The sequence below is a fragment of the Narcine bancroftii genome, chromosome 1 (genome assembly GCF_036971445.1).
Source record: "Narcine bancroftii isolate sNarBan1 chromosome 1, sNarBan1.hap1, whole genome shotgun sequence".
Taxonomy (NCBI): Eukaryota; Metazoa; Chordata; class Chondrichthyes; order Torpediniformes; family Narcinidae; genus Narcine; species Narcine bancroftii.
In genome coordinates, this window is record NC_091469.1 from 160,021,430 (window position 1) to 160,036,059 (window position 14,630).

At 50.5% G+C, this 14,630-nt stretch overlaps 1 protein-coding gene across 4 annotated transcripts in view; it reads left to right on the top strand.

Annotated features, from left to right (window-relative positions):
- Nucleotides 1-14,630, top strand: part of LOC138735555 (pikachurin) — a 99,357-nt gene that overhangs the window by 37,250 nt on the left and 47,477 nt on the right. The window contains exons 1-3 of one of the 4 annotated variants that reach the window (XM_069883588.1): nt 106-1,326; nt 3,079-3,245; nt 7,169-7,234. In XM_069883588.1, coding sequence (XP_069739689.1) covers nt 1,151-1,326; nt 3,079-3,245; nt 7,169-7,234 — 409 coding nt within the window. In that variant the 5' untranslated portion in view covers nt 106-1,150. Of the gene's footprint in view, nt 1-105; nt 1,538-3,078; nt 3,246-7,168; nt 7,235-14,630 lie in introns of those variants that run through there. The other 3 variants (XM_069883585.1, XM_069883579.1, XM_069883582.1) reach the window with 3 other exon arrangements.

Below are 14,630 nucleotides of genomic sequence, written 5' to 3' on the forward strand. Positions count from 1 at the left end.
TTCAATTACACCAGGAAGGAGTTGAGTAAATGAGACTGCTCGCTCACTTCGCCCACACCCAGCATTCAGTTCCTTTCTCTTCCTGCACTCCCTCTCTCACCTCTCTCCTCTCATGTTACCCTCTTTCCATCTCTCTCTCCTACTTTCCCTCCACTCTTTCATCTCCCCTTTCTCTCCCCTCTCTTGTATCACCTCCCTCCTTCTTCTCTCCCCTTTCTTCCCCCATTCACTTTCCCCTTTCCCTCTCCCCCTCCCCCTTCTCTCGCCTCTCCTTCACCCTTCTTCCCGCCTGTCTCCTCTCTCTCTCCCATCCCCCTTTCTCCCTATCTCCCCTTTTCTTTCCCTCCACTCTCTCCTCTTTCACCTCTCCCCTCTCTCCACCTCACTCTTCCAGTCCTTCTCCTTCCTCTTCCTCCCCATTTCTGTTGTGTGACGTGACCTCTGCTTTCCCTGACCATTGCTACCCTAACTCACACCGTTCCTCTCTTTCATCTCTCTCTTTCAACCACTTTCAATATCTCGCCATCCTCCTCTCCCTCCTTCTTTCTCCTCCTCTCCATTCCTCCTCTCTCTCAGTCACTTTCTCCTTCCTGTTCTCCATCTCTCCTTTCTCTCTCTCCTTGTTCTCCATCTTTCCTCTCTCTCTCAATCTCTCCTTGTTCTCCATCTCTCCTCTCTCTCTATCAGTCATTCTCCATTTCTCCTCCTCTCTCTCTCAGTCTCTCGCTCCTTCCTGTTCTCCATCTCTCCTCCTCTCTCTCTCAATCTCTCCTTGTTCTCCATCTCTCTTCTCTCTCTATCAGTCATTCTCCATCTCTCCTTCTCTCTCTCTTTTTGCTCTTTCTCTCTCTGCCTCTCCCATTCCCTCCCTCTCTCTCTTTCACTCTCTTTCTCTTCATCCTTTCTCTCGTGTGCTCCCTTCAGTTCTTCCTCCAGCTAATCCAGTTACCCCCTGAAAGATGCAGCTGCTATGAAGTCACAGGACGCAGGACTGTAGCAGGCCCTTCTCCCCATTGAGATGATGCTGCCCACCCACCGCCCAATTTCCAATCCCCCATAAATTCCCAACAGCTCCCCAAAGATCCCTCCCCTGATCCGTGCACTGGTGACAATTTGCAGCAGGGGGGACCCACGTGGTCTCAGGGAGAACATGCAAACTCCACACAGTGCCAGAGAATGGGATCACTGGACAGACGCTGCACCCACGGACTCTATCACTGGGTGTAAGGACCCTGGGTGTCGTAAATATCCATTCCCTCTCGCCACTGCAGCACGACCAGCCGTTCCCTTAGTATTCCAGAGGCCTGAGAGAGGGTTACGATTAAGGTAACGGTTAGTGCAACGCTATTAGAATGCCAGCTTCCCAGGGTTCGAATCCACCGCCATCTGTAAGGAGTTTGCACGTTCTCCCTTGGGGCTCAGGTTTCCTCCCACCATTCGAAATGTACCAGGGGTTGGAGGTTAATTGGAGTGTTTGGATTTGTGGGCCAGAAGAGCCTGTTACCACGCTGAATGTGTACATTTCAGGACAGATCAGGTGAGCACAGGGTCTTTTGCCCCGAATCGGGAAATCGATAACCAGAGGACACAGGTTTTAGATGGGGGGGTGGGAGGGGGAAGAGATTTAACAGGAACCTGAGGGGTAACTATTTTTAACACATAAGGTGGTGGGTGTGTGGAACAGGCTGCCAGAGGAGGTGGTGGAGGCAGAGACAATTGCAATGTTCGAGAACAAATCGGACAGATATATAGGTAGGATGGTTTAGAGGGATATGGGGAAAACGCAGCCAGGTGGGACTAGTATGGGTGAGACATTTTGAACAGTGTGGGCAAGTTGGGCTGAAGGCCTAGTTTCCACACTGTGTGACTCTACCCCATTTCAAAGTCCAATTTCCCTTTCAATCTGGGATCATTGTATTTTACCTGCTGCGTGTGCAGACCAGCTGGATCGAGAGAGACAGAGAGATGGAAAGAGAAAGAGATGGAGAGAGAGAGAAAGAGAGAGATGGAGAAAGAGAAAAAGAGGGAGATAAAGATAGAGAGAGAAAGAGAGATGGAGAGAGGGAGGGAGAGAGAGATGGAGAGATAAAAAGAGAAAGAAGGAGAGCGAAGGAGAGCGATGGAGAGGGAGAGAGGTGGAGAGAAATGGCGAGGGAGAGAGAGGTGGAGAAAGTGATAGAGGGAGAGCAATGGGGCAGATAGAGAGATATTAGAAGAGGGTGATCCTAAAGGACAAGAGAAAGCGTGTGAGGGGATGGGGGACTGAATACCAAGAGTGGTGGAGGTAGCACTGACCCTATCACCCTAACGTAAACTTGATCCTAACCCTGAACCTGACCTTGACAGTGGCCCTGACCCCCACCAAGTCTCACACCATCTGGGTGTCCAGCCGTGTGTTGTTTCAGCCAGCTCTCTGCCTGCTGTTCATTTGACAAAAACAATACAAATCCCATAAAGACTGTTTAATCGTTTAATCTCTGGTCTCAGGGCTGTGACTGGGTTCTGGCCACCGACAGGACAACTGGGTTTCATGCAGCACTCATATGTTTGTGGATGGTTTGGTAGGGGATGGGGTCTAGGGGGAATGGGACGGGGCAGTGAATGGGTCAGGCGGGGAAATGAATCCCTCCATCCCTTTCCCTCTGTCCTTCCTCCCTCCCTTCCTGTCTCTCCCTTTCCCTCCTTCCCTCCTTCCCTCATTCCCTCCTTTCCCTTCCCTCCATCCATCCCTCCCCACCCTCCTTCCTGTCTCTCCCTCTCTCCCTCCCTCCCTCCCTCTCTCCCTCCCTCCCTCCCTCTCTCCATCCCCTCCCTTTCCCCTTCCCTCCATCTCTCCCTCCCACCTTCTGTCTCCCTTTCTCCCTCCCTCCATCCCTCTCCCTCCCTTCCCCCTTCCCTCCATCTCTCCCTCCCACCTTCTGTCTCCCTCTCTCCCTCCCTCCATCCCTCTCCCTCCTTCCCTCTTTCCTCCCTGCCCCTCTCTCCCTCCCTCTCTCCCCTTCCTCCCTCACCCTGAGATGCCCCCAGTGTCACTCTTCGATGGAGTTGGTGAGATTATCTTTACTTCTCCCTCATTAGGTCTACCCTCGGCGAGAGTTGGGCGCTGCTCGGGGAACGAGTCCAGTCAGAGTCCATGGTGATCAAAGACCTAGAGGCTGGCACCTGGTACCAGTTTGTGGTTCGGGCCGTTAACGCCCATGGCCCAAGCCTGCGCAGTGAACCCAGTAACCGCATCAGGACCCTCAGTGAGTGATGGCGGAATGAACATTCGGTGGCTGCTGTCAAGAGGGAGGGACGGGAGGGGGCTCGAAACCAAGAGCAAAGCCTACACGAGTAGGCCGGGGGCCTGCATTACAGGCTTTGTGCGCCTCTGCCAAAATTCCTCCTGTGAGCTCTCTATCTCTCAGAACAGGCCTCGAGAACCAATATGTTGGGTGTAAGACCATAAGAGTAGGTGGGCCATTCAGCCCATCGAGTGCACTCCACCATTCCATCATGAGCTGATCCATTCTTCAACTCAGCCCACTCCCTTGTCTTTTCCTCATAACCGTGACTATTCAGATACCTGTCTTAAATATGCCCAACAACCTAGCCTCCACAGCCACCTGTGGTAGGAAATTCCATAGATTCACCACCCTCTGGCTAAAGAAATTCCTCCACATCTCCGTTTAAAATGGGCACCCTTCAGTCCTGAAGTTGTGCCCTCTTGTCTTCGACTCCCCTACCGTGGGAAACTTTTTGGCCACATCTACTCTGACCCAGTCTTTCAACATTTGAAATGTTTCTATCAGGTCCCTCCTCATCCTTCTGGATCCAAATCTAAATCCCTGACATGATCCAGAAACCTTCAGCACCTGAGACCCTTCGGGGGCCCTTCTTGCCCTCTCGAATCCCGGCTCTGATACCTGGTTCCCATGACCTGATCTCCAGCAGCCCATGCGGGTCCCCTGACTACAAGTCACCTGCAGCCCGCATCGGTCCCTCAGCCTCTAAGCCCCTCGCTAGCCCGAGGCCGCTGCCATACAGGGCCATCTCCTCCACTTTTCTTCTCAATAGGCAGTGTTCTCCCAGTTACCTGGTCATGGCCCCTCCCCTCGGTGTCTGCTACCCCTCGCGGCTGCCTCTGAACACAGGCATCGCTACCTTGGGCACAGTCAATGAGGTGGCAGGATTTCAGTTTAAAGACACCGTTGGCTCCTCTAACAAGCTATTTAATGCCTATATGGATCCACTGGCATTAGGCCCGGGCGGTTGAACCCTTCTGAACAGCGCTGTGGCCCCGCTTCCCACTCTCCCATGTCCGTACCAGTACCCCCATTGTCTCCCTGAATATTTGAAAGGATGAATTCCTGATGAACCAAGGGATGACAGCTCCCCTGTCCTTCAAAAATCTCTCTGTGTCTTACAATGAGGCAGCCTCTCCTGCTTCTGTGGGCAGCAAATTCCCCAGATTCACCGCCCTCGACCTCGAGGAGAAGTAGTTCCTCCTCATCTCTGCCCTCAATATACACCCCCAAATCTTGGTGCACTGTCCCCGAGTTCAACCAGTGGAAACAATCTCCATGCTTCTTTCTTATCTATTCCTTTTAATATTTCCATGTGTTCCTAGAAGGTCCTGTTTTGTTTGTCTGTAATTCAATGAGTATAGTCCCAATCTCTCCACATAGGCCAACTCTGGACCCAAACTGGTGCACCTTCCTCTCCACCACCCAACTTTTCTCCAGTAAGGGGACTAAAACCGCTCGCAGTACTCCAGGCGTGGCCTCACCATTGCCTCATATGGTTGCAGCATAACCTTGTCCACTCCTTCCTCACCAATCGTCCCTTTGGGAACCTACCTACTCCTAGTGGCCACAGGAGATTGTGCCCATATCTCCACCCCAAACTGCACCCCCCCCCCCCCCCATGCCATTCTGGGCCCCAAACAGTCCTTCCAAATGAAGTAACATTTCACTTGCGAATCTGCAGGGGTTGCCTATTGCATCCGATCCTCACGCTGTGGTCTCCTCTACGTAGGAGAGACTGGACGCAGACTGGGAGATCACTTCATTGAGTACCTCGCCTCTGTCCGCCGCGAGAGCGTGGATCTCCCGTTGCCTGCCCATTACAATTCCCTGCCTCATTCCCTTGCCAACATGTCTGTCCATGCTTTCATCTTCCAACTGGGCACCCTCCAACTGGATGGCATTAACAGTGATTGCTCCAGCTTCCGTTAAATGCCCTGCTCCCTCCAACTTTTTCCCTGTCACCTTTCCCTAGCTCTCTCTCACTCTCTCTCTCCCTCTCTCTCTCTCTCTCTCTCTCTCTCTCTCTCTCTCTCTCTCTCTTTCTCTCTCCAATTTCGCTCTGTCCCTTTTCACAGAGCCAACATTAATTCTCACCTTTTCTCTGATCATATCCAATTAACACCTTTTGTTCCCTGGACTCCCCCAGCCAGTCTTGTCTTTATTCTGATTCTTTCCTTGCTTATTCCTTGAATAAGTGCTCAGCCCCAAATGTCAGTCATGTATCTTCACCTCCTATGGATGCTGTGAGACGAAGGCCAATTAACCACTTGCCTCCTGATTACCTGCTGCGCCTGCAAACCAACCTTCTGGGACCAGGTAGAATGGAAATTCTTCACTCAGGGGGCAGTGAACCTGTGGAATTCTCTTGCATGGAAACGTGGAGGGCACGTCTCTGTGGTAGTTAAGAATCAGGCAGCTGGATAGGGAGCAGAGGGTGTCTGAGGAGAGAGCGGATATTCAGATATGACCATAGCTTTACAGAGAACACAGAACATTCCAGCACAGGAAAGGCCCCATGCAAACCTACTTCAATCAAACCTATCCCTACCTCATGCACATAATCCTCTACTTTTCTTACATTCACATGCTTATCTATCAGTTTTTTGAACGTTTCTTCTGTTCCAGCCGCCACCACCACCCCCTGGCAGGGCATTCCTGGCACCCACAACTCCCTGTGTTAAAAACTTATCCCTGACATCTCCCGTAAATTTCCCTCCCTTCATTTTGTCCACATGTCATTTGGTGTTTGCTGATCCTGCCCTGGGGAACAGGCCCTGCCTGTCCACCTTATCTATGTCTGTCCTAATCTTGTCAACCTCTATCAAGTCTCCTCTCATCCTTCTACGCTCCAAAGAAAAAAGTCCCAGCTCTGCTAACCTTGCCTCGTAAGATACATTCCCCAATCCTGGCAACATCCTTGTCCATCTCCTCTCCATGGCTTCCACATCCTTCCTGGAATGCGGCAACCAGGACTGAATGCAACGCTCTTTCTTGAGTTCGAAGCCTGGCTAGGTGCTGTCTCCTTCCATCGCCATCTCGCAAAGCAAGAACGTCCCTTCGGAACCAGCAAACGGCTCGAGGATCTCCCCTCTTCCTCTGAAGTAGTCCCCTCTTACCACTGCCTCCTTGTCAACCATGGCTCATGGAGTCATGCAGAGTAGAACAGGCCCTTTGGCCCATCTCCTCCAGGCTGACTGAGTCGGCATTCTTGGCTAGGCCCATTTCCCTGTGTTTTGCTCTGTATCCCTCTAAGCCAGTGGTTCCGAAACTTTTTTTATTCCCACCTTAAGTAATCCCTTCCTAACCACAGAGCACCGATGGCAGAGTTAGGTGGTTAGGAAGAGATTACTTAAGGTGGCATGTGAATGGAAAAAAAGAGATTGAGAACCACTGTTCTATCCTATTGAATGAAAGAGCAGGCTCAAGCATTGAATGGCCTCTCACTGAAAATGAGTATGGAAGTTTATTATCATACACGTAAGTACAACATACAGATGGATTCTTGTATCCATACAAGATGGAACTGACATTCCACATGGATACCAAACTGCTCCAATTGCACTGATGAAGTGAGTTGAAGTCCTTTGATGGTAACTGTGGAATTTAAAGTCGGGTCATTCAGCAATCACCCAAGGACAAGTGTGGGGGGGCGGGGTGTAGGTAGGAGGTCAGTCTACCTCGTCTCCCAGTCCGGAACCTCCCCAACACTGTTGGTCAAGGCGACCAGCAGTTGATGCTCAGTCTGGGAGCGCCCCAGCCTCGGGGACCGGCTGCGGGAGGAGGGAGGGGCTTGGTGTGGACTCCGTGGATTTCTGGGGAGTGGGGGAGGTGATGGCTGCTGGAGCTGACGGCTGGCTTGTTTCTCTCCCGCTGCCAACCAGTGGAGTGGAAGGTGCCTGTGCAGTGGACGTTCCGATACGACGTGGACCCTGGGTACAGGTTCGCAGGTACAGCCCTATGTCCCCATCACATCCGACCCATAATGAGGCAACTGGAAATGAAACCAATACTCCCAAGTGTGGTCTAAGTTTTATAGAGTTGCAACATTACCTCAACTCCACCCCACGACTCAATTCTTTGTTTACGTGTTTACGCACAGTTTCGTTTTTGCACTACCAATTAGTGGTAATTCTGCCTGCTGGAATCTCAGGGTTGTATGTGATGCTGTGCATGTACTCTGACAAGAAATCTGTAATCTGTAATGAAGGCCAGAAAACCATCAGCCTTCCCTGTCAACCTGCTCGGCAGCCTCGAGAGATCTATGTATCTGGAGGGATGTGAGGGAGATCTTCTTCACCCAGGGAGTTGCAAGTACCTGGATCACATTGTCACACAGTGTAGTGGAAGCAGAGGTCATTGAGTGAGTTTAGAAGTGTCCAGATGGGCACTCGAATTGGCTCGACATTGATGTCTGTGGAACAAGATGGATTCATGGAAATTTTGACGTTTTTAAAGCATTTTATTTATAACACGAAGAGATTTCTTTATTGTCATGTAATAGTACAGGACATGTAATATTACACAAAATTGACTTCTGCCCTGCGTCGGTCTGCTGCCCCCACTTCCCCCCCCCCCGACCCCCACAGTGTGCAACCCCTCGTGGCCGGAGCCGACCACAGGCGCTGCCATCTCAGGCAGGATTTCACTTACTCCGTTTAAAGCCTGCGTAGAGCCGCTGGCATTAGGCCCAGGGAGGTGGACCCCCATGGAGCAGTGATGTGTCTCCGATCACCTGGGTCCCCATAACAGCAGGACCACTGCCATTACAGCTGGCTAGAACATTCCGTCTGTTGAAATCCATGCCGCTTAATTACATCCAATTAACCTCCAACCATGTACATTCTGGTATGGGCATCCACTGGTGGGGATGGGTATGATGGGCTGAATGGCCTGTTTCCATGCTCTGTGCATGTGTGAGATGAAATGAGCCATCAATTTTGTTTGGAGGTCTCGGGGACCACAGCTCTTTGTGGCCCAGACTCCAAGCCCTTTGCTTTGAACTATGAATCCCCATCCCCTCTATCAAAGGCCTCAAAGACCTTTGTTTCTAAAATAGTGGGGATCTCCCAGTGGCCCTCCATTTCAATTCCCGCCCCAACCCCTTGCTGACATGTCTGTCCATGGTCTTATTCACCGCCAGATTGAGACCACCTGCAAATTGGAGGAACAATACCTTATCCTTCATCTGGGCTCCCTCCAATCGGATGACACTTACATCGACTTTCCAGTTTCTGTTAGCTGCCTCTCTCTCATCTCTCCCTATATCTCCCTATCTCTCTCTCTCTCTCTCTCTCCCTCTCTCTCCAGGCCCTTTCAAACTGTCGTGTAAAATGGGGTCAACTGGGTAATTTGCCTAGTTAGCGCCCCAGCTGCGCGGCAGTTAGAAAGGGTCCGACCCGGTCAACTCCGTCGGAATCCAAACCAGGCCCCTGAGGGAAGTCACTTCAACGTACCTAGATTGTGTTCACCAGTGATTTGAATAGGGAAAATGGCCGAGCTGCTTATTCCGGTGACATCAGCACTTGTGTGCGTGGCATCCAAACACCCAGTGATACTTCCGGTGAGTGTGTGAAGCATCATTGCGTGGGCAGGGCCCACCTTAAATCGCCAAACACGGCGATTCCCCCCTTATAGTTTAAAAGGTGCTTCCAGCATTTAAGAGGAGGTTAGATGAGTACATGGATGTGAGGGGGTTGGAGGGTTATGGGCAAGGAAGTGGGTAGGTGGAACTAGAGGAGTTTCACGTAAATCGTTGCAGACTAGAAGGGTAGATGTGGCCTGTTTCCGTACTGTAAATTATTATATGTTATATGGTTATATGGTTTCGGGCTTGGGCCTGTCATCAAGGTGTGAGCAAACTGTAGGCAGGCATTTGAATAAAATTGTGAGGGTGTAGAGGGTCCGGGAGAGGACCACATTCCCACAGGCAGGAGCAGAGGCGCAGCTAGGCGGGGTGCAGGGGGAGCGATGAAGCCCCCACCCCCCCCCCAGGTCTGGTCTGACACCACCGCCACGATCCTCTCCCCCCCCCCCCACCAGCTCCAGACAACGCTCCCGAAAAGGCAGTGCAGCCCGTCATTCACAACCACTAGGTGTTTACTAACTGGAGGTGCTCAGGACTTGTGTATCCTACCCATGTAGCGGGCCCCTGTGGCCCCGACACACTGGACCCTAAATTGCCCAGTTGAGCAGTGACTGGGCTATGTCAGGACAGGGGGCAATTGGGGTGGGGGGGGAGACACTGCCGGGGTCAGAGGAGAACGGAGGGGGCTGTCAGCAGAGCGGAGTGGTCTGGCAGGGAACAGAGTGGGCTGGCAGGGAGTGGAGTGGGCCAGCGGGCAGTGGAGTGGACTAGTGGGGAGTGGAGTAGGCCAGTGGGGAGTGGAAGGGTCTGGCAGGGAGTGGAGTGGACCAGTGGGGAGTGGAGTAGGCCAGTGAGGAGTGGAAGGGTCTGGCAGGGAATGGAGTGGGCCAGCGGGCAGTGGAATGGAGCAGTGGGGAGTGGAGTAGGCCAGAGAGCAGAGCAGGGGCAGGAGCAATGGCCGTCCTTACACCACTCTGGTATTCCAGTGGTGTGGAGCATTATGGGTAAGGAAGATGGCCATGGCATACAAGTGTTGATGTCATTTTCTACCAGGGAAGCCATTGATCACTGACAAATTGCCCAGCAGTTACATGGTGCATGTACATGGGTCAACAGACAATCCACGTCCAAGGTAGTTTGCCAACCAATGCAGTTTTAAAAAAATTTCTACCCTCCAATTGACTTGTACATGGGTAGATGACCTGCCAGCTTGTCCTGTTCTAGTCCCAGCTGTTGTTACTGACTATAACACTGTAGAAGCAATCTGTGTATGTGTGTGTCTCTCTCTCTCTCTCTCTCTCTCTCTCTGTGACTCAGAGAGAAAGCCTGTTTGCCTCTCTCTGCTTGCAAAACCACATGATCCTCCTAGAACAGCAAGTTCCCCTTCCAGACAGAAGGTGACTCTGACAAGCTCTTTCATCTGTTGCCTCTTTGTAAACAACAATCTATTAGTGAAGTCTCTTGGGCACCCTCCAAAGCTCTTGCGGGTGGCCCCGACATGTCTAGCATGGGGCAGAGCTCCAGTATTTCAAATAAGATTTGTTTTAAAGTGTTTGTATGTGACCTGCACTAAAAACCCTGCCCCAATTTATCTCCCAAAAACAGATCTATATTCTGTCACAATGGGGAGAAGGCCGGGCAGTGGGGTTGAGTGGGGAAAATGGATCAACTCATGATTAAATGGCGGGTAGACTCGATGGGTTTAATGGCCTATTTCTGCTCCTATGTCTATGGTCTTATGAAGTTGATGATGAGTTTCTCCCACTTCTGTTACAGAAACATTAAATAGGAGCAAGATTAGGCCATTCAGCCCTTCTACACTGCTCATTTGTTCCATATGATCATGGCTGATCATGTGACCTCAGGACCCTATTCCTGTTTTCTCTCCCTACCCCTTGATCTCTTTAGCCAATAGGGTCATATTCAACGCCCTTTTGAATGTAAGACCATATGACATAGGAGCAGAAATAGGCCATTCAGTCCATCGAGTCTGCCCCGCCATTCAATCATGAGCTGATCCATTTTCCCCCTCAGCCCCACTGCCCTGGCTAATCAAAAATCTATCAACCTCCGCCATAAATGCAGCCTCCACAACCATCTGTGGCAGCAACTTCTAGAGATTCACTGCCCTCTGGCTGAAAAAATTCCTCCGCGTCTCTGTTCCAAGCGGACGCCCTTCAGTCCCGAGTTTGTGACCCTTGTCCTAGACTCTCCCACCAATGTATCTACTGAACTGACTTCAACAAACTTGTGCGGTGGGGAGTTCCACAAAGTTTACAACTTTCTGAGTGAAGAACGGCACGGGGAAGTCGGCGTAGAGGTTATCGCGATGCTGTTCCAGCTCCAGCGATCGGGACCGGGGTTCGAATCCTGCACGGTCTGTAAGAAGTTTCTGCATGGGTTTTCCCTGGGGGCTCCAGTTTCCTCCCACTGTTTGAAACGTACAGAAGGGTATAGGTTAATTGGGTATAATTGGGTGGCACGGACTCATGGGCCAGAAGAGCCTTTTACCGTGCTGTACGTCCACATTTAAAATTTAAAGCACTTATAAGAAGTTTCTTCATTCTCTTTTGCTCCTCTTTCTCCTATTGTTAGAGGAGCCAGGAAATGCTCATGTTGACTCTTTGTTTGCCTTACAGCAGACAAATTGTTAAAATATATCATACTTAGTATATTTTTAATGCGTTATTCCGTGACAGTAAAAGGAACTTTTGAACCTTTAAATGGCTCTCCCCTTCTCCTTAGACCGTGACCCCTCGTTCTGCCCTTGCTGTGCGTCGACAGGATGTTCTTGGGAACCTTCTGGAAACACACAGGAGAGACTGCAGACGCTGGAATCTGAAGCCCACACCAACTCGCTCCCCTGGAGGAACTCAGCGAGTTGAAACATTGTCCACGTAAAGGGTTCCAGCCCAAAGCGTACACCATTCTTTCTCTCTCACAGACACTGCTCAACTGCTGAGTCCCTCTTGCAGCACACCTGTGTGTGTACGTGTGCTGGTGCACATATGTGTGTGTGCTTATACTCGTGTGTGTGCATATGTTTGTGTGCACATGTATGTGCGTATGTATATGCAAGTGTGTGCGTACGGCTTCAGGAACTTTCTCCCTGTACCTCACCCTTATGACCCTGTCAGAATTTTGTGTCTCAACGAGACCCACTCTTGTTCTTTTGAACTCCATTGAGTGTGACCCTGCTCTGTCGAGCCTTCACCCGTCAGTCCTGCCAATCCAGGCGTCAGTGAGGAAGGGGTTGTGGATGATCTGGCCATGGCGGGATCAGCAGACCCATAACGTATGTGGAGCCCGGTGTCTTCCCGATCGTCTCAACCCCAGCCTCTCCACATTGGCCCACATGAAGCTCCTTGGAGATGCACATTTTAACGGTCCCTTTCCCCACACACATCCTGTGTCAGTCCCCCATCCCCCGTTGGAACTTCCTGGCTGCCGTCCACAGCCAGCAGCTCAGCCCATTTATTTTTAGCCATGTCCATTTCCTCCTTATCCTGTTTACCTGAACCCTTAAAAAGACGGATGTGTCTATCCTCTCGATAACCTTTGTCCTTCCTGCCCGTGTGCACGGGAGACTCCCTTACTGGTGGTTAGACTGAAGGGAGGGAGAGCAGGAGAGAGAGAGAGAGAGAGAAGGAAGTAGGGAGGGAAAAGGAGAGAGAGGGGGAAGCAAATGAGAGAGAGAGAGAGAGAGAGAGAGAGAGAAAAAGATAGGAAGAGAGGGAGAGAGTTGAAGCTGATGGACAAAGAGGGGAGAGAAAGATGGAGAGGGAGAGATGGAGGGGGTGAGGAAGAGAGGGAGAGAGAAGGGGATGGAGAGAGAAAGAGAGAAAATTATCATGAAGTAGGTGCCTTCCACAGTGAATGGGTGAGCAAAAGAGAAATATATCTGGGAGGAGGAGCAATGCAGGGAGAAGGGATGGAGAAAGCACGATTGGGCAAGATATGGTGGGTACATTGTACATTCTGTTTGAAACATCCAATGGAGTTTCAAAATCACTATCAATGATCTGGATGAAAACGTGGTAAATTGGATCAGCAGGTTTGCAGATGACACAAAGATCGGAGGCATTGTGGACAGTGAGGAAGGTATTCAAAGCTCGCAGAGGGATCTGGACCAGCTGGAAACATGGTCTGAAAAAGGCCGATAGAATTTCATCACAGGTGGATGGAGTTGTAAAGAGATCTTTTGGCACGTTGGCCTTCATAAATCAAAGTATTGAGTACAGAGCTGGGATATTATGGTGAAGTTGTATAGGACATTGGTGAGGTCAAATTTGGAGGATTGTGTGCAGTTTTGGTCACCAAACTACAGGAAAGATATCAATAAGATAGAAAGAGGGCAGAGAAAATTTACACAGATGTTGCTCAGACTTCAGGAACTGAGTTACAGGGAAAGGTTAAACAGGTTAGGACATTATTCCCTGGAGCGTAGAAGAATGAGGGGAGATTTGATAGAAGTTTTTAAAATTAAGAGGGAGATAGACTCATTTGGACTTTTTCCACTGAGGGTAGGTGAGATGCAAGCCAAAGGACATGGGTTAAGAATGAAAGGGAAAAATTTTAGGGGGAATATGAGCGGGAACTTCTTCACACAGAGAGTGGTGGGAATGTGGAATGAGCTGCCAGCTGAGGTGGTGAATGTGTTCTCAATTTTAACATTTAAGAAGAATTTGGATAGACACATGAATGGGAGAGGTACGGAGGGCTATGGACTGGGGGCGGGTCAGTGGGTCGGGGCAATAAAAAAGGACCAGCACAGGCTTGAAGGGCCAAAGGGGCCTGTTTCTGTGCTGTAGTGTTCTATGGTTCTATAGAGATCTCCAGCTGCACCCAACAATGCCAGACAAAGCATGTCCACACACACACACACACACACACACACACACACACAAAATCCCTGATAATGTGAGACCAGATGGGTCCACAGGAGAGTTATAGGCTGACCTTGTGGCTTTGTCTGTGTGCAGTATCGCTCCTGGAAGAGATGTGGGAAATGCTTTGGTCAGGCTGGCCAACAGAGCAAGTAAATCAAAATCAGAATCAGATAAATGACCAGCAGAAGGAGCTACTGAAGTTGGAGAACTCAATATTGTGTCAAAGATGTCGCCATCTCAGTCCCACTGACGGGACAGTCTAAGTCCCACTGTTGAGATAGTCTTGGCCAAGCTGACGGGACAGTCTCAATTCATCTGATGGGACAGTCTCAGTCCCACTGACGAGACAGTCTCAGTCCGACTGACGGGATGGTGTTAGTCACACAGCATGCATCAAGGCCCTTCAGCCCATCTCCTCCATGCTGACTGAGTTAACATTCTGGGCTAGTCCCTTTTGCCTGCAGTTAGCCTGAACCTTGCCTGTCCGTAGATCCGTTCAAATGTCTTATTATTGTCAACATGGTGCCCACTTCTACAGCTTCTTCTGGAAACTCGTACGCGGTACCGACCACCCCCTGAGTGGAAACATTACTCCTCAGGTTCTTCCTAAATCTATTCCCTCTCACCGTAAACCTACACCTTCCAGTTCCAGAATCGTATACCCTGGGACTTTATCCATTTCACTTGCCTTCATCCCCTCTCTCCCTATCTTCTATCACTTACCATCCCTGATTCTTTCTCTCCCTTTCTCATTTTCTTACTACCCCTCTCTCCCTCATTTCACTTCCCTTTCACTCCATCTCTCTATCACTCTTCCCATCATTGACTTTTTCTTTGCTCTCTCTGCATCTTGTCCTCTCTCTTCCCATC